This window comes from Panthera uncia, chromosome D4 (genome assembly GCF_023721935.1).
Source record: "Panthera uncia isolate 11264 chromosome D4, Puncia_PCG_1.0, whole genome shotgun sequence".
Classification (NCBI taxonomy): Eukaryota; Metazoa; Chordata; class Mammalia; order Carnivora; family Felidae; genus Panthera; species Panthera uncia.
Genome location: NC_064807.1, coordinates 2120251 through 2146436, shown reverse-complemented (window position 1 = coordinate 2146436; position 26186 = coordinate 2120251). Strand labels below are relative to the sequence as shown.

General features: G+C 49.3%; 2 protein-coding genes and 1 pseudogene across 5 annotated transcripts in view; all 3 read left to right on the top strand.

Annotated features, from left to right (window-relative positions):
- The first annotated feature begins 3645 nt into the window (after nucleotides 1-3645).
- On the top strand, nucleotides 3646-3926 carry LOC125908445 (protein transport protein Sec61 subunit gamma-like; annotated as a pseudogene).
- A 2426-nt stretch (nucleotides 3927-6352) lies between these two features.
- Nucleotides 6353-13462, top strand: CDK20 (cyclin dependent kinase 20). Its single transcript, XM_049639703.1, has 8 exons — nucleotides 6353-6691; nucleotides 7118-7231; nucleotides 9320-9508; nucleotides 9721-9842; nucleotides 10027-10089; nucleotides 10756-10879; nucleotides 11201-11356; nucleotides 12457-13462. The coding sequence occupies exons 1-8, from the start codon at nucleotides 6617-6619 to the stop codon at nucleotides 12652-12654; spliced, it is 1041 nt and encodes a 346-aa protein (XP_049495660.1). The 5' UTR covers nucleotides 6353-6616; the 3' UTR covers nucleotides 12655-13462.
- Nucleotides 13463-14648: 1186 nt separating this feature from the next.
- LOC125928700 (F-box/WD repeat-containing protein 12-like) overlaps nucleotides 14649-26186 on the top strand; it is a 62260-nt gene continuing 50722 nt past the window's right edge. For all 4 annotated transcript variants that reach the window (XR_007459758.1, XR_007459749.1, XM_049639450.1 and 1 more), the window contains exons 1-4: nucleotides 14649-14861; nucleotides 17562-17599; nucleotides 25365-25528; nucleotides 25957-26075. Coding sequence is in view for 2 of the 4 variants with exons in the window: in XM_049639450.1 (XP_049495407.1) it covers nucleotides 14655-14861; nucleotides 17562-17599; nucleotides 25365-25528; nucleotides 25957-26075 (528 nt within the window). In the remaining 2 variants the exon portion in view is untranslated. The remainder of the gene's footprint in view (nucleotides 14862-17561; nucleotides 17600-25364; nucleotides 25529-25956; nucleotides 26076-26186) is intronic.

The window sequence follows — 26186 nt, the reverse complement described above, 5'->3', positions numbered from 1 at the left end:
TTATCTTACGGTTCACAAGTTTAAACCCTCGTCGGGCTCTGTGTTGACAGCTCTGAGCCTGGAGCCTGCTTTGGATTCTGTGTCTCCTTCTCTCTCTCCCCCTCCCCCGCTCATGCTCTGTCTCTCTCTCTTTCAAAAATGAATAAACATTAAAAAAAAATTTTTTTAAATACCTTTAAAAGAAATAAAAAATAGATTCTTAGAAGATGTGAATTTTAATCCCCAGAGACACACGAAAAAAAAAATCTAAACATACAGTAAAAAAAAAAAAAAAATGGCAAGAAAATTAATATAGAACACACTAGAAAACATCCATTTAACACAAAAAGAGGTCAATAATGGAGGAGCAGAGAAATGAAAGGAGACATGGAAAACAGTGATTGGCAGATGTAAATCCTACTTTATAAATAATTACAACAAATGAATTAAACACTCCAATCAAAAGGGAGAGATTGGCAGAATGGATTTTTAAAAACATGATCTAACTATGCATTGTTTATATGAGGAGGCTCACTTTAGATAGTAAATCAATGGGAAAAGAAACAGCATGCAAATAGCAACCAAAAGAGATTTGGAGTGTTTATGCTCACATCAGTCAAAATGGACTTTTAGGCAAAAATTGTTATTTGAGACAAAGAACATTTATAGCTGTATTTAGGGAAATAAATGGGCCAATCCAATAAGAAGAATAACAGTGACATGCATATATGCACCTAACAACAGAACCCTAAAATACATGAAGCAAAAGCAGACATAATTGAATAGAGAAATATATACATTTCAACAATAAAAGTTGGTAACGTCAATGCCTCGCTTTCCATAATGGATGGAACAACTAGGCAGAAAGTAAACCAGGAAATAAAAGACTGGAACAACACTAAAACACAATCAGACCTAATAGCCACCCATAAAAGGATCCACCAACCAATAGCTAATACACATTCTTCTCAAGTGCACAAGAACATTCTCCAGGATACCTCATATGCTGGGGCATAAAATAGTCTCAGTAAATGGAAAAGGAGCAAAACTACACAAAATGTGTTCTAAACTCACAACGGAATGAAATTAGAAATCAACAACAGAATAAAACTTGGCAAATTTACAAATATGTGGAAATGAAACAGCACTGTCCTAAATAACCAATGTTTCAAGAGGAAAAACAAAGAAAATGAGAAAATGATACTAATGAAACACAAATACCAAAACTTATAGAATGCAGCAAAAGTGGTGCTCTGAGTGAAATTTATAATTGCAAATGCCGGTATTTAAAAATAAAAAGAAAGAAAGATCTAAAGTCAATAGCCTAAGGAGAGGGCATTGCTACTGACCTAACAGGGAAATAATTAAAATGGAGTGTTATGTACTGACAAATTAGATAATCCAGATGAAATGGATAAATTCATGGGAAGACATATACTCCTAAAACTGACTCAAGAAGAAACAGAAATTTTGAACATATAGCAAGCAATAAATAATCATAAAGTTTCCCACAAAGAAAACCCAGGAACAGATAATTTCACTGGTTCATTCTACCAAATGTTTAAAGAAGAAGTATTATTAATCCTTCACAAACTCTTGGAAAACATAGAAGAGGGGGGAACACTTTCTAATACGCCGGGAGCCAATCCATCCAGCCTTCCTGGTGGCACAGCCCGGGTGGTTGGCGGAAGGGCAATGCACAGCGACCCTCTGAATGGGAAGCTACTGGTATCCGTCCTCTTACTCATCATGGCCATCCCCATGGTCCAACTGGCACTGATGATTCAAAAGAAACCCATGGGGGCAAACTCGGGGATATATTCTGGGGATGAGGGAAAAACCCTGAGAATCCGAAGATGGATAATGAAACCTTATATCCAGCCGGTGCCACCCCTGCCTGCCCGTCCCCTACCTAAAGGAAGGATAGCCCCATATATCTCTCAGCCAGGGAGGGGGGCAAATGGGTTCGAAAGCCCCACTCCGGCAACAAAGGGATGTCTCTAGGGATACAAGTTACTCCAACCCCTAGGCCCACTTGGCCCCCAGGAGGCATTGCAGATGGTAACTGGACCCGGCGGGTTAAGGTACAGAATGGTTCATTAGTTCCCAGGTATACATTGTCTCTCTGGGAGCGTATAAGGTGCGGGTTCCCAGGGCCCTCTTGGCTCCCTCTCGGCACCCAGACCAAAGCGAATACTTTTGTTCCTTGTACCGCAAACCGTTCAAAGGAACAATCAACAAGTCAGATCCCTGTAAACGTTCCACTTGAGGTGTTGAGAGCTAGATGACCTTCCATGAAAATAGCAAAGCAAATGCTTTATAGACTATAAATAAACGTAGATACATAATGAAAGTCGTATGAAGAAATCAATCAATAAGCAAAAGGCAGGAGGAAACGTTACAAAGAAAGAACCGTGAGGTTCCTTAATGGGTGATCACACCAAGGAACGTTTTTAGAATCAGGTAAAGCCGAGAAACATAGATGACCACGCGACAAGGAAACTGCTAACAAACATAATGCCACGTTTGCCACAATAAAGCGGCCAGTCGAACACACTGCTGTCGTGTCCATTTGTTATTTTCGCCGACGCCGTTCATCCTTCGGGAGCCCCTGGACCTGCTGGGGCTGGACCTCGTCACTAATACATTCTATGAGGCCTGTATTACCCTCATACCAAAACTAAACAAAGATATTACAAGAAAAGTACAAACCAATATCCTTTACGAGTATGGATTTTTTTTTAAACTCTCGAAAAAAAAAAAAAATACTAGTGTCATGAAGCTAGTAGCAAATCATGAGAAGAGAAGCCACAGACTAGGAGAAAATATTTGCAAAAGACATTTGTAATAAAGGGCTGTTATCCAAAATGGACAAAGGACCTGAACAGACAATTAAACAAATGAGATATACAAATGGTAAATAAGTGTATGAAAAGATGTTCCACATCATATTTCATTAAGAGATGCAAATGAAAACAACAAGAGACCACTACACAGCTATTAGAATGGTGAAAATCTAAAACACTGACAGCACCAAATGCTGGTGAGGATGTAGAGGAAGAAAAAAGCTCATTTATTGCTTAGGAGAAGACAAAGAGGTGCAGTCACTTTGGAAGAAAGTTTGGAAGTTTCTTACAAAACAAAACATACTCGGGGCGCCTGGGTGGCTCAGTCGGTTAAGCGTCCGATTTCAGCTCAGGTCACAATCTTGCGGTCTGTGAGTTCGAGCCCCGAGTTGGGCTCTGGGCTGATGGCTCAGAGCCTGGAGACTGCTTCCGGTTCTGTGTCTCCCTCTCTCTCTGCCCCTCCCCCGTTCATGCTCTGTCTCTCTCTGTCTCAAAAATAAATAAACGTTAAAAAAAATTAAAACAAAACAAAAAAACATACTCTTACCATTCAATTCAGCAACTGTTCTCCTGTTTTGGCGTCTACCCAAAGGACTGGAAATCTCATGTTTATACAACACCTGCAGATGGATGTTTATAGCAACTTTATTCCATAATTGCCAGAACCTGAAAGCAACATAGGTTTCCTTCAGTAGGTGATTGGATAAATAAACCTTGGTCTATCCCGACGATGGGATATTACTGACGTGCTAAAAAGAGATGAGCTCGTCCACTTTTGTGTACATGTCCTTGGCAACTGAGGTGTTGGCAGGCAGGCACCATGGATCAGGTAATGGAGTGCATAAAGCCAAGTCGGCAGTTTGTGAAGGACTCAGTTTGACTGGTTAAAAGATGCACTACACCCGACAGGAAAGAATTCCAGAAGATTGTCATGGCAACAGCAATAAGATATGCTATAATAGGATTCATTGGCTTTTTTTGTGAAATCGATGCATATTCCTATCAATAACATCATTGTTGGTGGCTGAATATCTTTTAAGAAGAGTTTCTCATCTTGGGGATTGGTAAACAAGTGAGAATTTAAGAAGCTCATGGAGTAAAAATTTGCCTGTATGTTTTGGGTTTTTCTATCATTTTTTTCCTCCAGATGTTTCATATTTCTTTTTTTTTTTTTTTAATTTTTTTTCAACGTTTTTTATTTTTATTTTTGGGACAGAGAGAGACAGAGCATGAACAGGGGAGGGGCAGAGAGAGAGGGAGACACAGAATCGGAAACAGGCTCCAGGCTCCGAGCCATCAGCCCAGAGCCTGACGCAGGGCTCGAACTCACGGACCGCGAGATCGTGACCTGGCTGAAGTCGGACGCTTAACCGACTGCGCCACCCAGGCGCCCCAGATGTTTCATATTTCTAAATTAAAATAATTTTGAAATAACAAAATAAAAATTGAGCTATCAAACCATGAAAAGACATAAAGACATAAAGGAAAATTATATGCATATTACTAAGTGAAAGAAGCCACTCTGAAAAGGCTACATACTGTGTGATTCCAACTCCGTGACATTCTGGAAAAGCCTAAACTGTAGAGACAGTAAAAAGTTTGGTGCTTGCCAGGGGTGAGGGGAAAGGATATGAATAGGATGAACTCAGGGGATTTCTAGGGCAGTGAAACTATATACTATAATATAATACCATAATGGTGGGTATGTGTCATTATGCATTTGTCAAAATTCATAGAATGTACACCAAGAATGATGTAGACCATGGTCTTTGAGCAATAATGAAGTGAAAAACTGCTAATAAATAAATAAATAAATAAAATTTTTACCTAACCCAAAAGTCATTAAGATATTTTGTTTTCATCTAAAAGCTTCATTGCTTACATTTCATATTTAGTTTTGCAGTACACCTGGAATGAATTTTTGTGTATGGTGTGTACATTTTTTCTTCATATGACTTTCCAAATGACTCTGTACTATTTTTTGAAAACCATCCTTTTCCCATGCCACACTGTATTTATCCTCACCCTTTGTAATAGCTATAAAGTATTCCATTCTAAGTCACTCCCATTACTTATTTACCATCTGCCATGGTCTCTGCTATCATCAAACAGCACGAACATCTTTGGATATCAAGGCATTCTTCTGCAATTGTTAAAAGAAAAGTGGAACTGAACTTCTGAGCCAGAAAACATTTTTTGAAAATTAATAAATGATATGGTTCAAAACTGAAAGAACACAAAAAGGCCCAGTGAAAAGTTCACCTCCTACCAATCCTTCCAGTCCCTCCACCAGGTAACTGCAGTCATGAAATCTTGAGTATCTTTGCAGAAACCTTATAATGGACGAACAAGCATTAGTTACATGTTTTTCTTTACATAGCTAGTGGCACACTGTATGTTCTGTTCTGCATCTTGCCTTTTTAGCTAAACAATGTATGTGAGAAGTCTTCCTATTACTGCACATAAACAAGCATCGTCATTCATTTTTGAGGCCACATATTCCATTGGAAGGGTATACCGCCACTTAGTCTCCTACTGATGGACATCTGGAACGTTTCCAGTTTTTGCTGTTCCAATAATGCTACAATGAGTAACTTTGCACATGCCGTTTTACATGTGTGTGGTACATCTGTTGGGGGAATTTCTAGAAGTGGACTTGCTGGGTCCAAGGGGATATGCATCTGGTATGCATCTGTCATTTGATCAGCATCACCAAATTACACTCCCACAAGCAAAGGGTAAGAGTTCCTGTTTTCCCATAGCCCTGGCCTTTTATTTATTTATTATTATTTAATTTTTTAAATGTTTATTTACTTTTGAGAGAGAGACAGAGACAGAGACAAAGAGACAGAGCACGAGTGGGGTAGGGGCAGAAAGACGGAGACACAGAATCCCAAGCAGGCTCCAGGTTCTGAGCTGTCAGCACAGAGCCCAACTGGGGGCCGAACCTACGAACCTTGAGATCATGGCCTGAGCCGAAGTCAGACACCTAACCGACTGAACCACCCAGGTGCCCCTGACTAATGGCCTTTTAGATCTGGGATCTTTAGCCATTTGATAGGTGGAAAATTGTAGATTATTTCGCATTTATTTTATCGTGGTGAGATCGCGCATCTTTTCCGAAGTTTAACTTCGCAACTTGTGTTTTTTGTCAAAATCCTTTGTATACACTTCTTTAAAATCGCTCACTGCAATTTCCTCCTAATATTTCCTCATGAGAAGCCTTAGACTTGGGCTTCCTGGTCAGAGTTCGAACTTTTTAAAAGGTCCCAGCTGACCGTCCAGAAGGGAGGCCCCGTTGATGCTCCTTCCACAGCTTGGTCCTGAACCGGGCTCCCTTCCTCACTGACTCCTGAGTAAGCTTGAAGCTGGCATCTCCAGCTACAGATGGGGAACCCTGGCCGGCTGGGGAGGAGTTGGCCCCGCCCAGTCACCAGGAGTCCCCGCCCCAGACGCGTAGCCCCGCCCCCGATCCCGGCCTATCACGACCACGCGGCACCGCCCCCTCTGCGTGCCCTGGCGTCGCACGTCACGTGATGTCCAGAAGCTGCGGGCTGGGGAAGCCGTCCGCCATTGATCCCCCGCCCCGGCGCTGGCGCCCTCCGCGCACGATGGCTTCCCCCGAATGAAGCGCGCTGCGGCCGGACCGCGGGGAACCGGCGAAGGCGCAGACGACGCCCGGACACCGTCCCCAGCTCCGGTCGGCCGCCCGGTCCGGCTCCCGGAAGCAGCCCGTTGCTAGGCAACCGCGTCGCTCCAGCGGGGAGGGGCGGGGCGTGCGGAGGGTCTGCATGGACCAGTACTGCATCCTGGGCCGTATCGGGGAGGGCGCGCACGGCATCGTCTTCAAGGCTAAGCACGTGGAGGTGAGCGGGGCCGTGGGATCTCCGTCTGCAGCGGTTCCTGGCCGAGGGACGCCCCCCCCCCCACCCCCCGCCACCGTTTCCCCTGCCCGCGTGTGCACCGCTGCGCCTGCCTCCTCGCCCCGCTTCGTGGTGTGCGCCCACCACTTTGGCCCCCATCAGTGGGGGCCGTCCGGGTTGCAAGCTTCCCACCCACCCGCGAGGCCACAGCAGCTATGCCGCGAGTGCCCGAGGAGCGTGGCCTGAAAGCCTCTTAGCTGTTTGCGCGGCGCTGGGACAGCTGGTTCCGGGCTGTACCTGATTTCCCTCCCTTCCCACCCCATGAGGCCCCTGGGCCTCTGCGTCCCACCCAGGTGGCGCCTTTCCCGTTCCCGCGGCCCCTTTCCCAGCCTGGGATGGGTGGCAGTGTCTGCGTTCTGTCCTGCACAGACTGGGGAGATCGTGGCCCTCAAGAAAGTGGCCCTGCGGCGGCTGGAGGATGGCATCCCCAACCAGGCCTTGCGGGAGATCAAAGCCCTGCAGGAGATCGAGGACAATCAGCACGTGAGTGGGGCTGGGGTTGGAGGGCCTCTCCTTCCCTTGTCCACCTCATCCACCCACCGGCTTCACTCCACACTCATCCCTCTTACCCACTGATTTCTTCCCTTACTCATTCTCTTCTTCACTGACTTCTTTCCATAAAGCATTTAGTGATTTTTAATGATCATGATCACTGCCACCCATTGAGCTTCTGTTCTGGTCACAGGCTGGGTTAACTGTTTCAGGTATTTGTCATTCTGAGTTCTCCGCTGCTCAGCCAGGCCCGTTTCAGGATCTCCCCTCTGCCAGCTTGTGGGCGCTCAGCTGGTCCCGGGAGGCTTTGGTCAGGGTCTGATCGAGGACATTCTAACCTTGGGTCCTCTCATGGGCCCTACCCTGTGCTGGGCGTTGGCCCTGAGCGGACTTCTGATGATTTAAGTGCTGCAGGGGAGATGGACAGAGGCTGCAGGGCCCACGTGGCTTGGTCCATGGGGCTGGGAGGCGCTGTGGGCACGCGAGGAGGGGCACTTCCCCCCAGCCCCGTTGTTCTTCACGGTGCTCTCTCTCATCCCTGGGAGGTGACTGGTGTATCCTGTCGTGCTCTGACTTGCTTGTTATCCTCTGGAGATGTCCATGACATGTTGGCTATGTAACAGAAGCACTTTGTAAACTGCTTGTAAAACACATAAACTATGCGCCCTAGTTTTGTACAAACATGTGTACCTATATGTGAGTGTGGGATTGTACGTACCCTGTCTGTTGTAAAGTCGGCTAGAATGTGCTATAAGTTTGATTGTAGGTGATAGGGTTTTTCTTCTGTTGTTTTTCCTTTATAATTCTGTGTATTTGAGTATATGTGTGTGACGTGGGGAATGATTGGGTGCTATCTTCAAATTCTGAAAACCAGCAATAAAAGTCCACGGGCTCAGGGCACCTGGGTGGCTCAGTCGGTTGAATGTCTGACTTCGCTCAGGTTGTGATCTCACGGTTTGTGAGTTCAAGCCCCACATACGGGCTTGCTGCTCTCAGCTTAGAGCCTACTTCAGATCCTCTGTCTCCATCTCTCTGCTCCTCCCCCTCCCCTCAAAAATAAACAAACATTAAGAAAATTCAACAAAAAAAAGGTCCACGGGCTTGCACACACAGCCCATACATGGGAGGGTGACACGGGCCCTCCACCTGTGAGTCAGCAGCCCTGGAGGTCCCACCTTCAGATGCCCCAGCGTGGAGCCCAGGCTGCCCTCATCTCCGACCCGAATGATCGCGCCATTTCCTTGCTGGTGCTCCCCTCCCCACCGTCCAAAAGTGTGGATGAAACCCTTCACTTCCCTGCTGGAAAAGCCCACTGGCTTTTCTTCACACCGAGAGCTGCAGCCCCTCTTCGTCCTACATGACCTCTGAAGCGTCCCCTGTGACGGGTACCGTCCGGGCCTCAGCACAGGGCAAACGTCCTTCCCGTAAAGGACCCTACATGCCTGTGTCCCTCCTGCCGCCTCACTGTGCTCTGTCTGTGCTCCTTCCGCATCCCTGCCTTACTGACTCCCCTCGCCCTATTTGTTCTGTCTGTCCTCGTCAGAACCGGGACACCCCAGCCGTTGGCTCGCTCAGTTGTCTGTCTCCCTGTGCTGTGAGCACAGCACAGGCCCTGCCAGGCCTTGCTCCTGCTCCATGTTGTGCAGCCTGGCCCCGCTGACCCGTGGTCCCTTGGGAAGTGTATGTGACGTGTGTCCAGCTCTCCTGGTGCTGGGGTTTCATGGCCCTAGAGGAGCCCAGAGGAGACCTGTGCCCTGTGTGTGTTTGTGTGTGTGTGAGTGACGGGCAGGGGGTGGGGGGGGACACTGCAGGTGGTTTTCCAGTTCCTGGGCTGGGGGGATGCCCAGTCACTGCCCTGGGTGACCTTCCCACCTCCTCTTCCCTGAGTGAGTGTGTGGAGTGTTAGATGGGGACCATCTTCTCTCTGGAGAGGGGAACAACTGGGGGTTCCGCATCCCTGGTTCTGAGCTCAGGTCTCACGTCACCCACCCGCCTGGTCCTCTGTCTGGGGCGGGGCTGGGGTCCCCCAGTGGGTCTGAGTGATGTGGGTCCCAGGGCTGACGGGATGCCTGCCCACAGGTGGTGCAGCTGAAGGCCGTGTTCCCGCACGGCGCAGGCTTTGTGCTGGCCTTCGAGTTCATGCTGTCGGATCTGGCCGAGGTGGTGCGCCACGCCCAGAGGCCCCTGGGCCAGGCACAGGTCAAGAGCTACCTGCAGATGCTGCTCAAGGGTGTGGCATTCTGCCACGCCAACAGCATCGTGCATCGGGTCAGTGTCAGCACGGGCTGCGGCGGGACCTGCGGGCCAGCCCTTGAAGAGGGGGTCAGAGGGGCAGGACCCGTGGTGTGGCCACACCACAGAGTCAGTGGCCCTGGAGAGGGTGGGGCCTGGGCTGACCCGGGTGCTTAGCCTCCCACATCCTCCTGCCCCAAGGTCCTCCAGGGGTATGGAGGAACTGATGCCTCCTTTGGTGTCTTCAGGACCTGAAACCGGCCAACCTGCTCATCAGTGCCTCAGGCCAGCTCAAGATAGCAGACTTTGGCCTGGCCCGGGTCTTTTCCCCAGATGGCAGCCGCCTCTACACACACCAGGTGGCCACCAGGTAGGGAGGGCCAGTTCCCAGGCAGGAGTTGGCAGAGGACAGGCCCCAACCTTCTCACCGGGATGAGATGCTTCTGGACCTTCTGTTCAGACATTGCTTGTGGGGCTGATGTGGGGCGGGGGTGACCTTTCTGGGCAGCCTCCGTCAGACTAGTGAGCTGGCTGTGCCCACCCCCTCCTCCCAGGTGGTATCGAGCCCCGGAGCTCCTGTATGGTGCCCGCCAGTATGACCAGGGCGTCGACCTGTGGTGAGACTTCTGTGGGCTGGGCACGGGGGAATGTGGGGTTGCTAAGCCATTTGGGGGTGTCTTCGTGCTGTGAGCTCTAGGTTGCCTTGGGGGTGTTTCCCCTCGTTGGGGAGTCTCTAAGGAGTCTGGGGTCAGTTTTCACTTGGGTGGGGGTCAGGTGTGATGGGAGTGGGAAGCCTCTGGGCTGGGTCAGGGAGGCAGTTGAGGCTCAAGGCATGGATCCTCTAATCTGGTAGGCAGGGGTTGGTTATATGCCTGGGTGTGAAGGCTCTGAGCCTTTATTTGGGTAGGATGGTTTGCCCTTGCCTAGGCATTTGAGATTTAGGGGCTATTTTGGAGGTCTGTCCCAGAAAGTGAGGAGTGAGAGACGGTGGCTGCGTGTGCCAGAAACTGAGGCTCTGAGAAGTCTCAGAACCACTGAGGGGGTTGCTATGTTTTCTAGGGTTGAGGCCAGTGAGCTGTTGGAGAGGGGGATGTGGTCTGTGTTCTAGGCTTGTGGGTTTTGTTTACGAGTCTGTAGCCTCAGGTACGAAGCTGCTGTGCTATTCTGTGGTTCCTTGGCCCTAGTATGGGGTGTGGGTGCAGTGTGGGGAGATCTGTGTCATAGTGTGAGGCGACCGAACTGGTGTGGGGAGATCTCTGAGCTGTCTGGGTCTGTGTCTGCAGGGCTGTGGGCTGCATCCTGGGGGAATTGTTGAACGGATCCCCTCTCTTCCCTGGGGAGAATGACATCGAGCAGCTTTGCTGTGTGCTTCGAATCCTGGGCACCCCCAGTCCTCAAGTCTGGCCGGTTTGCAGGGGTTCCCGGCGGGGAATGGGTGGGGGCAGGTGTCTTCCCTTCCCCCCAACAGCTAGGACCACCCTCTGTGCCTTTTCTCTTGTGGCTCCACACCTCCCTGGCCCCCTCCCGTCCCCCCAGACCACTGTTCTGGCCTCTCTTGGCGGCTCCTCCCATCCTGCCCTGCTGGATGCAGGAAGCCAGGTCCTGTCCTTCCCCTCCTGCCGGCACACTGGCACTTTGTACACATGCCTGAGACGTGGGGGGGTGGGAGGCGGGATGACCGGTGAGCAGGTGGGCCACGGCCGCACGGACTGATGACCATGGTCCTAGGAGATCACGGAGCTGCCCGACTACAACAAGATCTCCTTCAAGGAGCAGGCACCTGTGCCCCTGGAGGAGGTGCTGCCCGACGCGTCTCCCCAGGCCCTGGACCTGCTGGGGCTGTTCCTCCTCTACCCTCCGCGCCAGCGCATCTCAGCCTCCCAGGTAGGGTGGCCCCGTTTCCCTGACCCTCCTCACTCGGGGCCCTGTGATAGGCTGGCACCAGAACCCGGGGGGCCACGGGCAGGCGGGGGCCCCAGTAGAAGGCATGGCCACCTTGCCGGAGAGCACGCCTGGGTTGTGGGTGACCGGCTACCTCATCCCTCCAGTGGATATTTACTCTGCATCTGCACATGCCTGGCATCTTCCTGGACCCTGGGGGTGGGCAGGTGGGACTGACTCTGGGGGGGGGGGGTGCCAGTTTAAGCTTGGGGAGGTGTTTTTCAGGGAGAAATGATGAGCAGAGGTCTGGCGAGGGGGACCTGGAAGGGGGTTGTGTGGCTGGGAAGGAGAGGCAGGACCATGGGCTGACGTGGGAGCCTCTCTCAGGTGTACCTGTGCCCGCAGCCTCACCGTCCCCGTGCCCTGCCCGCCCCAGTACTAGCAGGCCCCTGGTGAGCCGTCTCAGCGGACCAAGGCTCCTGGACCAAGGCCACCTGCCCGCCTCCCTGTCTATGCCACTGCCTCTCAGATCCTGCTTGTGTCTCTTCGGGGCACCCTCCCCTGGCAGGCCAGCTCAGACCCCAGCAGGGCTCTCCTGTGGCTCCCTCTCCGAGCAATCACATGCTGGGGGACATCACCTCTGTGACCCTCCTGGCCACTCTCCCCCCGCCCCCGGGCCCCAGGCCTGCTGTGTGTCCTCAGGCCTTAACTGTGCGCCTCTGGGATTTCTGCTCCGGCACCCCTCCCTGGAGCTCGCCCGCACTGCTCTGCAGGCCCGCAGCCTCTCTGGTCCCCTCAACCTCCGCTGTCGCTCTGACACAGCACTAGTCATCTGACGCTCCCTGTCCCTTTCTCCTCTGTCTTGTCTGTCACCCATACCCCTGACTTGGGGAAGACTCACGGGGAGGCGCTGTGTTCTGCCCCCTGCTGGCTCCCGAGAACCTGTAACGGTGTTCAGGTGCTGCGCACGTGGAGATGCTGTGGAGCAGGTGTGGGAATGAGCCTTGGCAGGGCAGTGCTCCATCCTCCCTCAGAGGCAGGTGAGCTGAGGTTGGGACGGGGAGGTGACTCATTGCCTTCTGTCCCTTGCTTGCTGCCCGCAGGCCCTCCTGCATCAGTACTTCTTCACGGCTCCCCTGCCTGCCCACCCCTCGGAGCTGCCGATTCCCCAGCGCCCAGGGGGACCCACCCCCAAGGCCCACCCGGGCCCCCCCCACGTCCATGACTTCCACGTGGACCGGCCTCTCGAAGAGTCACTGTTGAACCCGGAGCTGATTCGGCCCTTCATCCCGGAGGGCTGACGCTGGGCCCGCCTTGCCGTCCTGTCCCCCAGAGCCCCCTGGGCTTGTTTCTCTGCTGGGCCTGACCCGACCTCCTGTGGCCTCCACACAGCCTCACCAGGTCCACCCCTCACCTGGTCTGCTCCCAGGCTGGGGATGAGGACATCCGGCTCCAGCAGAGAGGACCTACAGCCGGTGCCGTTGGCCTCCCATGTGCGTGCTGCCAACTGACCCATCAGAGGGAGACCGTGAGCTCTGTGGCTGTGGCTGTGGCTGCCGTGGTGCTGGTTGTCCAGGCCCTGACTTCCCGGTCAGGGATGGCCCTGGTGGAGCCATCTAGGGGAGCGGAGAGTGTAAGGTGTCCTCACGTGGGAACACGAGTGGGAGGGCAGCTTTGTTTGATTTTGTTTTCAGAGGCATTGAAGGCTAGTTCACTTTGGAGGTTTATCGTAAAAAGCCCAGGTAGTTCTGCCTGGTGTCAGCCCTCCTCCATTCCTACCGAGGGAAGTGGCCAAGGTGGCAGGCATCATTTCCCGGCCCTTGTTTCTCTGTGGTCACCAGGAATGCGGCTCCATTCACGGCTCCTCCGGTCCTGGGGGCTTCATGCAGTGGGGCTCCCATTTGGAGGTACAGTGGCAGAATTCAAGCCCCAGGATGGCTCAGGTTGGGGACCGATCAGGGTCAAGCCACTTACCAGCATCTCTACCCTGAGGACAAGGGTGAGCCAGGACCAGACGTGCCACCTCTTTACTCAGGTACAGAGCAAGTGAGGAGATAGGCATTCTTGGAAGTCATTTGTTAATTCAGTAAATCCGAATATTTAAGCCCAGTTGGCTCTTGTTTGCTTGCTTAATAAATTTTGATCAGCTGATTCTATAATCTACACAGAAATGAAAGGGTTAAGAGAAGGCAGAAGAGAAAAACCAGGGAAGGACTCACTGTTAGACCTAAGACTTTTCATAGGGCCTGTTGAGACAGTGCAGTCCTGGTTCAGGAAGAGTTAAAAACGGACCAGAGAAACAAACATATCCTTAGCAATCGCTTACTCTTAAAATGTGCATTTTGTTCTTCATGTGGCTAAACCCGTGTCAGCCCTGAGCACAGGTGACACTGCCAGGCATTGCCTCCAAGCTTCTGGGGAAATACAAAACAATAGACACAGCGTTGCTTTCAGGGAGAGGTCTGATGTTTTAGGGATCTGTCCTCTGCCTGTTTGTCCAGCCACATCTTCTGTCGATGCCAAGCTCCAGTCTAGCTAATTTCTGGGAGCTCTCAGCTCCGTATAAATTTGAGCCTGTACCCACGTCTGGATCACTGACCCTCCACCAACTCCATCCACAGGATACTCTAAACTTGCCCTTGAACCTGACCTCACCTTGAATGTCAAGGTCAGAGTGAGGCTGAGGGTCACTGTGAAAGCAAAGGTGAGGCCAGGGTGAAGATCCCAGTGATGGTCACAGTGAGTGTCAGGGTCAGGTGAGGGTAGGGATTCAGGATAGCGTGGATGGCAAGGTTGAGGGTTGTGAGCAGGGCGAGGTTGGAGGAGGGTCAGGGTCAAGGATGAGTGTCAGGACCGGGGGCAGGCCCGAATCTGGTAAATGAGAGGCCCATGTCAAAGGCCAGGTTGAGAGCGGCAAGAGTCCGAAATGGAGGACAGGTCAAAGGTGAAGTCAAAAGGCCAGAGCAAGGGCTTGGGAGGGGCTGGGTTCAAGACCGCCACAATGTCCAACGTGAGGGTCAGTGCAGGGGTGAAGGTCAGAGTGAGAGCCAAGGGGTGGTCAGAGGCAAGTGGAAGGTCAGGGAGGAGCGGGGCCGACTGGCTCCAGCTTAAGGCAGAGGGCTGGCAGGCTGGCAGGCTGGCAGGCTGGCAGAGGATTGACCCAACAGAACGGAAGAATTGAGCACTGGGTGGGTGTAGTCTGCGGGGCGGAAGTGGGGTGGGATGGGCGGGGTTTGGCCGTCCGGAGCGGAAGGAAGCATCTTGGCGAGCTCCCCGGCCTGCGGGGCAGAAAAACGGCGTGATGGGCGGGGTTTGGCCCTCGGGGCGGAAGCGTGGCGAGATGGGCGGGGTTTGGCCGGAAGGCCAGAAGCGCGTGGAAGGCGTGGCCGGAGGGCGGAGGCTGGGCGGTGCGGGCGAGATGGAGCCGAAACTTGGGTTCCATGAGCTCCTGCACGTTTTCTCCTTCCTGGAGGCCCGAGACCTGCTCTGCGCCGCCCAGGTGGACAAGGTAGCGCGCCCTGTCCGGGAGGCAGGACTGGCTTTATGGTTCCTGCGTGTCCAAGGCTGGCCCCTTTCTGGGCCTCAGTTTCCCCGTTTGGGGGGCGGCGTCCGGCGGCCAATTCCGTGGTGGGCCGAGCGCGCTGAGGCCGGGGTGGTGACCTGGAGGCTTGTGTGGGTGCTGCGAGCCGCCGCCCCGGGGACTCCCAGAGCCCTGTTCGCTGGTCTGCTGCGGCCCCCCTGCCATCAGCCTTCACTGCCTGGATGGGCTTGGGGGAGCTGTTTCCTTGCCCCTCCCACCTCTTCTGGAACATTCTATAATTTCCCTCTGGGTCTTGTCTGGGAAGCCAAGAGTTTCCTGGGAGTGGTGAGTCCCCTGGGGTCAGGGCGCCCGCACGCCTGGGTCCTGGCTGTCATCCGCCCCGTGTGCACTTGCGCCGGCTCCTCCTAGGGCTCCGTACCCCTTAACTGCTGGTATAGTGTATGTAGTTCATGTCCGCTTTCCCCCCGCTGGATTCATGCCTGACAGCCAGCATCCTGTCTTTAGCACCCAGCGTGCCCTTTGTAAATACTTGTCGAGTCAGGGAATTTCATAAAGGAACCTAAAATACATTTGTTAACCTTAGATAGAAAACTGCCAGTTATCTTACCGGCAAAAGTGGGTTTATTTGGGAATAACGGAGAATTGCAATTCAAGACCAGCGGGGCCTGGCAAAACAATAGGCGAGTCCAGAGAAGAAAGCTGAAGAGGCTCTTTTACAGAGGAAGGCGAGGCTGGAAGGGCTGTTGTGAATTAAAAGTCCATTGCAGTAAACTGGGGACTGGAAGTGTGGTGGCTTCTCCCTGGCTGGGCTGTGACAGTCTCCTTTGCTAGGCTGTTGGGAGGTGGGGTGGGGAGAAATCTTACTCCCTCTGAGGCAGTGAAGGAGTAGCTAAACTAGCATTGGTTTGCAAGGTGCTGGGTCTGCAACTGACCAGGGCTGTGGCCTGAGAGCCCCCCTGCTGGTCTCCAGAGGATTTTCTTTTTCTTTTTTCGTTTTTAAGGTTTATGTATATTTTGAGAGAGAGCGTGAGGGGGAAGGGGCAGACAGAGACGGAGAGAAAGGATCTGAAGTGGGCTCTGTGCTGACAGTAGAGGGCCCGGTGTGAGGTTGAACTCCCAAACCATGAGATCGTGACCTGAGCCCAAGGCAGACATTTAACTGCCTGAGCCACCGAGGCGGCCCTCCTGAAGATTTTCCTTATTAATTGTCACACATTATCATATCGTTTTACAGAAAGATCAATAAACAGATTCGTGTTTGGATTCCATAACTATATTTAAAATGTGTCAGGTAAAATACCGGGTTTTCATCCCCTTTTTTACCAATAAAGAGACAGTCCCACCCAGCTAGTCCCAAACAGGGCTGGGACTGGATCCCTGCAGCAGGCTAGGGATGGCGCAGGGGCAGAGTTAGGAAGGAGGGCGACTTGTAGCCTTGGGCAGCACAAGCTTCTCTGGGACATGGTTTCCCTGCTGGGTAAGATGAAGTCACTTATCCTTGCCTCACTTTGTTGTCGTGAAGGCCAGCATCTAACAGAGGGGTCCTCTGGGTGGGTAGTATTTATTTTTCAGATTATATTGCACATCATACCATACTCTGTGTTTGGGAAATAAGGTCTCAATTAGGTTTTGAACTGGGAACTCCATAAAAGGAAAATGCGTAAATCTTCTTGACTGTCTTGGCTTGATTTCTGCAAATTATAAACTTCACATTCCTGCCAAAAAGACCGAGGCACTTTGATCCAGCAGGTGAGCAAGGGCTGTGTGAGCGGGGCCCGGGCTGCGAGGATGGTGTTTGCTTCTGCCAGGGACTGGACAGCCAGGTTCTGGGATGGGGCCTTCAGTGCGTCTGGACCACAGACAACTCTCCAGAGTGGTTCCCTCGGAAGCTGTGTGGGCTCCGGGATGCAGGCTGGCCTAGCTGGAGAGGCCAGGGCGTCCCAGGACGCAGCTGTGGGTCTGGGTGAGGGCAGGCATGACACTCTGGTTCCCGCCCAGGACTGACTGATCCCGAGCCTCTCTCAAATACTTCTGCAAGGGGCGGTTTATGGGAGCAGGGCTGACCGTCTCCCAAGACGGCTGTTCTGCCATCTTGGTGTCTCTGGGATACCCTCCAGGCCAGTGCCTTTAGTTACTCCGCTGCGGCAGCCTTTCTGGAGCCTGTTGCCCTGCCCTCATTTCCAATTCTTCCTTCTCGAAGGAGCCAGTGATCTAACTAAACAGGCTACCCCGCCACTCCTCCATTCACAATTGCCAAGTGGCTTCTCACTGGTTTTGCCATTACGATTTTGCGAGTTGGGTCTAAGCAGATTTCCAGCTCCTTTCCCCAGAACGCTTTACTCCACTTAAGGCAGAATGCTCACTAGTTTTTTCACACTTCACAGTCTTTGCTCCAGTAGTTTTCTCTCTCCCTGGAATGCTTCAGCTATTGGGGATTTTGTCAGTAATCACTTCTGAGCCCCTCAGCTCCACCGACATTGTTATACTCTCCTTTCTCACTCTTGATTGTTTTTATTGGGCCGTCTACATATGTCTGATTCCCCAGGGTGAGTTTTCTTGCCCACAGGCACTGAGTCTCATCTAGCTCTCTGTCCCGTCTACGGTGCCTGGCAGGCTAGGTGCCAACTGCATACAGACTGACCAGACTTCTCTGTCCTCTTGTTCTAGGTCTGGAATGAGGTTTCAGGGACCAAGGAACTGTGGAGGTAAGTGAAGGAAGAGCCAAACGTGGGCAGGAGAGGGTCCTGCGAAGGTGAGGGGTGTAGCGTGTAAGTGTTTTGAGCACCGTGTGTCTGGCTCTACTGAGTACATCAGAAAGGACAATCCGTAGCACCTGTCAGTGGGGAACTACTCCTGTCATGCATGTAGTGAATACTTTTTTTTTTTATAGTATATTGAAATATAAGAGATTTTATTAATTGAATGGGAGATTGACACGCATCAGGAGTACCAAACTTGGGCAGATATGTACAGCAGATGCATGTGCCAGCTGATAGAAGACAAATCAACAAACCACTTTTATTTTTTTATTTTTAAATTTTCTTAAATGTTTGTTTATATTTGAGAGAGAGACACACAGAGTGCAAGCAGGGGAGGGGTGGAGAGAGAGGGAGACACAGAATACGAAGCACGCTCCAGGCTCCGAGCTGTCAGCACAGAGCCCGATGCAGGGCTCGAACTCAGGAACTGTGAGATCATGACCTGAGCCAAAGTCAGACGCTCAACCGACTGAGCCACCCAGGTGCCTCCAAATCACTTTTATTTTAACTCATCTTTGGTGTAACAACATAGCTGTATATGAACGCATATGGTATTAGAATTTTTAAAAATTTAAAAAATTAAAGTTGAAAATAAAAAATATCTTGGGGCGCCTGGGTGGCGCAGTCGGTTAAGCGTCCGACTTCAGCCAGGTCACGATCTCACGGTCCGTGAGTTCGAGCCCCGCGTCAGGCTCTGGGCTGATGGCTCGGAGCCTGGAGCCTGTTTCCGATTCTGTGTCTCCCTCTCTCTCTGCCCCTCCCCCGTTCATGCTCTGTCTCTCTCTGTCCCAAAAATAAAAAAATAAAAAACGTTGAAAAAAAAAATTTTTTTTAAAAAAAAGAAAATAAAAAATATCTTAATTGTTAATTTATTAAGTTTTTTTCTTATTCTTTTTTCCTTTGGAACCTGACTCCTTTTGACCCAAGAGAGGAGTCTCACATCTTCTCTCTCTTGCTGAACACAAGACAGGCCGTGGCCTTGGCCGTCCACTAGGAGCTGTGTTTAGTTTTAGCCACTTATGATGGAAAACAGCTGTTCACACACAGAGAATCTTCCACGCTTGGAGGGAATCTCTGCTTGATGGGTTTTGCTTTCAGGGTAATGTTGCAGTTGTGGTCCTTGAGGATTCTGGATGCCAGGCCTGCCACTGCCGTGTTTGGTGTTCTGTGGCATCTGTTGCTTCTCATCCACTTCTTATTGCTAATGTTTGTTAGAAAAATGATGCTGATCTCTTCAGTTAGTCTTGAAGAGAGCTTTTATTGGATTCCAGTCTTCATCTCTGCACTTTGGGGAATGTCTCTGGAGAGAACATTCAGTTCTGGACGTTGATTTCTCTGTAGGGGAGTGGACAAGATTTTTTGTCTTCCCAAATGTGATTCCCAATGACATTGTGTCCTGGGAAATAAATGGATTGACTCCTGGGTTGGTGTATTTGTGGAAGTGCTCGCAGAGCCGTATTCCCACATTGGGATAGGTAGGAAGCCAGCCCTAACCCTGCTCTTTGTTCTTATCTCTGCTGAGAAGCCAGGAAGGAATTTGAGTGATGGGAGTGAGTTCCTTCCCACAGCTCAGAAACTATCTTCTGCGGCTTATCACCTGACCTCTGCGCGTATGTGTGTGTTATCACGTTGTGCTTCCAGGTGCCTTGGGTAGATGGTTTGGCGTTTGCAAACCAAGTCACAGAGTAGTTTCAGTTCATCACTGTTAAATAATTGGGGCTAAACTTTTAGCATAAAGTCATTCCTCAAGATTGTATCCTTGGACTGCGTTCTTATAAAAACCCTAGGTTTAGGGGCGTCTGGGTGGCTCAGTCGATTAAGCATCTGACTCTTGGTTTTGGCTGAGGTCATGGTCTCACAGTTCTTGAATCAAGCTCCACATCAGGCTTCGGATTCTCTCTCTCTGCACCTCCCCTGCTCATGTGTGCGTGCGCGCGCTCTCTCTCTCTCTCTCTCTCTCTCTGTCTCAAACTTAAAAAAACACACACATACAAAACAAAAAACACTGAGTTTATGTTTCTGGAGCTGGGACAACAGCATTTCAGGAACATTGTCATCTGTGGTCACATGCATGTCATTTCTGATGCTGTGTCTTATGAGGACCGGGCCCCAAAGTTCCCCAGGCCCGTTAGAAATTCTCATGGACACAGTAAATTAATGTAGTTAACTGGTCATGTATTTTTAATATGTATTGTATAATTTTATTTTGTTTCTTTTATTTTTTAATTTTTTAAAGTTTATTTATCTTGAGAGTGAGAGAGAGAACAAGACTGCGAGCTAGGGAGCGGCAGAGAGAGGGAGGGAGAGAATCCCAAGCAGGCTCCGTGCTGTCAGCACAGAGTCCAAGTGGGGCTCGATCTCATGAACCATGAGAACATGACCTGAGCTGAAATTAAGAGTTAGCCCCTTAACCAACTGAGCCACCCAGATGCCCCTGTATTGTGTAATTTTAGTTGGAAATGCTGCAAGGTCCTTTTTTTAATGCCTCAGGACCTTTTAAATTCTGTTTCTTCAATACAGTAAGCGTTATGTTTTGGTTAGAAATAAAATCGCAGATATTTGCTTTTGTTTAAGGTACATAATTTCTGTTGTGTACAATAGATTATTTTGTCATTAGTTGCTATCTGAAAAGTTTTGGTATCAGTATTTTTTTCACTTGATATATTGCAATTCAGAGGCATATCACATAATTTATTCATCTTCATACTTCAGCCTTTTTGATGGTCTGCCTTCATTTTTGTCAAATCACTTTTTCATTTCTCAGTATTGCTCATAGGTCCTACTTAAGTTTTGAGTGTGTAATATGTAGAAATAGACTTAACTTCCACAAAGAAATGTGCCTTCTCCTCTTTTTCTTAAGCCACATCATTTTCTTGGTCTAGCTTTTGTTTTCACACTTTTCAGATTGAGGTGTGGGTGCAAGAAATCTGTCTTCTTATTTCAACTCAAAGCCAACAACAGGAGTGGTGGTTTGAGGTGTCTCGGTCTCACCACCCAGAAGAGAAAAGAGACGGTGAAGCCGAGGGCTCGTTCTTGTGTGAAGGGCTCAGCTTCATGTGGCTCCAGACCCCTTTTGTCCAATGGGAATTTAGGTTCAGCATAACCAGACCACCTGCCTTTTCCTGATTTTTATGTGAAAACTCAAGAGTTTTAAGTGTCGGCAGCTAGTTCACTGGGCTAATCCTGTGCAAGCCAAACAGAATAATCTGGGGGTCCATTCTGCCCACAGGCTGCCAATATGGTGCTTCTGATAGAAGGACTAGAGTTCCAGAAAACACAGTAAAACCCGTTCAGAGCGCAGGTGGTGGATCCTTCTCCGTGTGTTAGAAGGTCTCTAGTGCCTAGCACAGGCCTGGCGTGGAGGTACTCGATGAGTGGAGAGGCAATGAGGACTGGGTGTGGTACTTGTTGAGGCCACGGACCGTGAGCCCTGCATTTCCCACCTGACCTTGTGTTCTCCGTGAGGTAGGAGTGCTGGGCTGGAGCCACATGATGCCACTTCAGCTGTGGGGACAGTAAATGCTGGAAGCCTCTGCCCGTGAAGCCTCCCCAGCCCCCTCCCGGCCGGACATCCGCTCTTGGTGCTCAGTACCCATAGCTCCACATGTTGCCCATAGCTCCACATGTTGCCCCTCCTGAAACGCCACGTTTCTCCCCCGCACTTTTGTTCTGCTCATCCTCCTCCCAACCACTGGCTGAGAGTGCCCTCGGCAGAAGCCGTGTCTCACTTGCTCTGGTGCCCACAGACCGGGTGGGGATTCTGTAGTTCTCTACAGTGTGGCTGAGCTAACATTTCTCTCCTGAAAAGTCTCATGAGAGAGGTGCTGTCAGAGAATTGACACTAGTCGCACGGAAGCTCAGAACGCAGGCTCTTGGGAAATGGTGGATTTGAAGTTTTTCTCCTCCCTAAAAGCAACGAGGAAACTGACACAAAGTGTCAAAATCAATTTTTTCAGGACTCTGGAAATTAACAAGAGACTTGTAGTAGCTTAGGAAGTGTTTGTTCAAGAAGAAATATTTGAATCTTAGAACACCAGGTTTTCTTGCCCTGTTCCCATAAAGCCCTCCAGTTCTGTGTTAGCCTTGAATGTCATCAGCGCACAATCACAGTGAGACCAGGAGCCTGGCAGTCACTGGAGGGAGAAGGATGGGATTGGATTTTCGTTCCTGGAAAATTGTCATTATTTGACCTGTCTGGTATTTCTTGGAAGACCCCATGGGCAGACTGTTTTTATTTGGTCTGACTTCGAGTTCACCCAGTATGAAAAGCCTTTTCTTTGGGACCTTTGTCCAAATAATAACAGACAATTGATGAACTTTGTGATTGTCAGAGCTGATGGACAGCAATTGAGCAAACAAGTAGGCTAACCAAAAAGCTTAAAAGGAAAAGCCGAGGATGTGACATCTTTAGGGACTTGGACCTTGAAAAGCTGTCACATTCCTAAAAAGCCCAGGCACGTGTAACAGGGTTGTGCACAAACTCAGGGAAGACCTAAGAAGGCTCTACACTCACATGTTTGGCTAACCCTGAGGTTCTGTGCAAGTAGGAAGTTAAGTCTAGGGCAGAGTGGTCAACTACCTTACTGGGTGTTGAGTCCATGCCCCAACATGCACAGAAGCCCTTTGGTGATGACTGGGAGAGTTGGTGGTTCTAGGTGTTTGGGAAATCCCTGTCCAATCATTAGTGAGCACTAATTGAACTGGGCGAGAGTTCAGTGGCCACAGGTAACAAAGAATGCAGGCTTTTCAGAATTTATTCAGAAACATCACTAAACAAACAATAACAGTAAGGAGGTAGAACAACAAATCTAGGGGTGGGGTCAGATTTCCAGGGTCCACATTATTTAAAATGTTCAGTTTTCAACAAAAGTAATGAGTCATGCAAAGTAATAAGGTGTAGCTTCTACACAGGAAACAAAGCAAACAACAGAAACTGTCCTTGAGAAAGACCAGGCCTTGGACCTACTAGATAAAGACTTTAAATCAGCTATTTTCATTATGTTCAAAGAACTAGAAGAAACCATGTACAAAGAACTAGAAGTAGGACAACGTCTCATCCAATAGAGTATATCAGTGAAGAATCATTATAAAAATAACTAAATAGAAATTATGGAGTAGAAAAGTATACTATTGACCTTTTTAACTTTTTTAAGTGTTTTATTTATTTTTGAGATAGAGACAGAGTATGAGCAGGGGAGGGACAGAGAGAGGGAGACACAGAATCCAAAGCAGGCTCCAGGCTTTGAGATGTCAGCACAGAGCCCGATGCAAGGCCTGAACTTGTGAACCACGAGATCATGACCTGAGCTGAAGTTGGACTCCTAACCAACTGAGCCAACCAGACACCCTGACCTTTTTAATTTAAAAAACTCAGGATTTGAGCAGATAGAAGATAGAATCAGTGAATTTGAAGATAGGTTGGTGGAGATTATCTGAAGGATAGAATCAATATGAAGAAGGAAGAAAAGTCAGCAGTGCCTAAGAAACCTGTGGGCCACCATCAAGCATGCCAATATTGTATAACAAGAGTCCCAGAATGAGAGGAGAAAGGGAGAAGGAATAAAATATTTAAAGAAATAAGGTGTGGAAACTTCCCAAATTTGATGAAAAATGTTAATTTATACATGCAAAAGCTCAATTAGCTGCAAGTAGGATAAACTCAAAGAGTTCCACATCAAGACACATTGGAGGGACACCTAGATGGCTCGATCAGTAGAGCATGCAACTCTTGATCTTGGAGTGATGAGTTCAAGCCCAACATTTGGTGTACAGATTGCTTTTAAAAATAAAATATTTAAAAGGACCCATTGTAATCAAGAGCTGAACACCTAGAATCTTGAAAGCAGCAAGAGAGAGGCAACTCATCATGTAGAAGGGAACCCCAATGAGATGACCAGTTGATTTCTCATTAAAAACCATGAAGCCCAGAAGGTAATGGGATGACATATTGAAGGTATAGGAAGAAAAGCTTGTTACTAAGAATTGTATGTCTAGAAAAATGAAGGAGAAAATGAGGACCTTTTCAGATTAGCAAAAAGCTCAGAGGGTTTGCTATATGCTTATCCTACAAGAAATCCTAAAGGGAATCTTTCATATTGAAATGAAAGAACATTAGGCAGGAAGTTGAATCCACATTAAAAAATAAAAAACACTAGTGAAGTAACTCTATAGGCATATAGAAAAGGCAGTATAAATATATTTCTTATTTGTAAGTCTTTTTTTTCTGTATTATTTAAAAGACAACTGCATAAAACAACTGTAAGTCTCTATTCGTGTATATTTAACATGTAAAATGTAATTTGTAGATGTAGCGGCACAGTTGAGAGGAGCAGGAAATGGCTCTACAAAAGAGCAAAATTTTTGAATAATGTTGAAATTAAGTTGCTGTTGGGGCACCTGGGTGGCTCAGTAGGTTAAGCGTCTGACTCTTGATTTCAGCTCAGGTCATGATCTCATGGCTTGTGGGTTCAAGCCCAGTGTTGGGCTCTGCACTGACATCATGGAGCCTGCCTGCTTGGGATTCCTCTCTGCCCCTCCCCTGCCCAGGAAAAAAAAAAGAAAAAGAAATTAAATTGATATTAATTAAAACTAGATTAATCCTCAAGGCAACCACTAAGAACTCAAAAAACATGATAGAAGAAATGACAAGGGAATTAAAATAGTATATCAGAAAATATTTAAGGAGTGCCTGGGTGGCTCAGTTGGGTAAGCATCTGACTCTCAATGTCAGCTCAGGTCATGATCTCACAGTCCTGAGATTGAACCCTGCATCAGGCTCTGGGCTAAGTGTGGAGCCTGCTTGGGATTCTGTCCCTCCCTCTCCCCACCTCCCTCACTTGCACCTGTTTTCTCACTCTTTCACAAAAATAAAAATAATTAAAAAATAAAATATTTAACACAAAAGAAGGCAATAATAGAGAAAATGCATCAAACTTATAGAAATAAGTAGCCAAATAACACATTAATTGTGCCTTATCATTAATTACATTAAGTGTATTTAATGTACACTCCAATAGAAAGAGGTTGTTAGAAGGGATAAACAATATTCAACTTTATGCTGTCTACAAGAGACATACTTCAGATTCAAGGATATAGATAAATTGAAATTAAAAGAATGGAAACAGATATACCATGCAACAGTAACCAAGGGAAAGCTGGAATGGCCATGCTAATATCAGACAAAATAGACTTTAAGACAAAAAGGCATTACTAGAGAAAGAATGCCATTTCATGATGTCTATCCACGAAGATCAAAAAATTATAAACATACACACCTAATAACTGCGACAAAATACACGAAGGGCTGGCAGAACTGAGAGGAGAAATAGGCAATTCAGCAGTAAGAGTTGGAGACTTCAAGAAATACTCTTGAATGGCAGTTGCATGACCAAAGCTGCATGCCCTTGGCCTTAGGTCAATTGTTAAAGTTCCCTGTTGTATACAAGGGGATCAGGTAGACTTCATGGGGGTGTCAGGAAAACTGGCTAATACACAAGAACCACTGACACCTGATGGTGGTGAGCGCTTGCTCATTGTCACTTCCTTGTTTTCCCCATTTTACGTTGGGGACAGTTAAGGCATAGGTAGGCAGAGTGAGTTGTCTAAGCTACTAGATGGTGAAGTCAGGAATCAAAGCTAGACCTGTCGACACCACAGTACCTTCTTCTAACGTGTGTTCTGTCCTGCCTGGGATCATGGGTCTGTTTTCCAGGCAGCTGTGTCTGAGACGCTGGTCATCATGTAAAACCTCCCAGATGACCTTGGGCACACAAACATGGAAAGAGTACTATCTCTGCCGATCCGAGCTGGAGTTCCGAATGGAATGTGGGCGGCCAGAGAAGGACTTCATCTGCAAAGCCATTGCCGGGCACACAGGTATGGTGGGGAATGTAGTCCTGTGTGCTTTCCCACTGCTCACTCCTGGTCGAGTGTCGTGGGACTTGGTGTTGAGCCATTGAGCAGGAAGGTGACACTTGATGAGTACGTGCCCTGCTGTGTTCTATATTTGCAATGTGTCACTTGGTGCCTGTGGTAATCCTGTGAAGAAGGAATCGTTACATTTATTTCAGAGTAGAAAGAAAGAGAGATATTAGGCACTTGTTTGTGGCTTTGTGGGTGGTGGAGTGGGGCAGTCCAGGGTGTGAAGCCCTAGTTCTTTCTGTCCACTGCTCACCCCTAACGAGCACCTGTGTGCTTCTGAGAATGCAAGAGGAATGAGTGTCCTGCCTGTCTTTCCCCAGTCTGAGTGTCCATATCCCAGGCATCTGTGTATGCATTCAAGGCCAGTCTGTGTTCTCTTCCAGGAGAGATAGACGAGCTGGCTTACATCTCAACCAAGGAGTGCCGGTTTGATGGGCAAGAGAAGTCCATGGTGTGCACCGTGTCCTCGGACAGCACCGTCCGTGCCTGGGATGTGCAGGAGGTGAGCCTGCGGAGGGGCCAGGGTGTGACCCGCTGGGTCTCAGTGAGGTCTTTCCCTTTCGCCAGCTATTCAGGCCTCCTGGCCAGCTTGGAGGTGGTGGGATCCCCGTGG

Coding starts and splice junctions, on each gene's coding strand:
- CDK20 (XM_049639703.1), top strand. CDS start 6,617: ATGGACCAGTACTGCATCCTGGGCCGTATCGGGGAGGGCGCGCACGGC. Junction 9,509..9,720: donor CCAACAGCATCGTGCATCGG/GTCAGTGTCAGC, acceptor TGGTGTCTTCAG/GACCTGAAACCGGCCAACCT. Junction 10,090..10,755: donor GACCAGGGCGTCGACCTGTG/GTGAGACTTCTG, acceptor CTGTGTCTGCAG/GGCTGTGGGCTGCATCCTGG.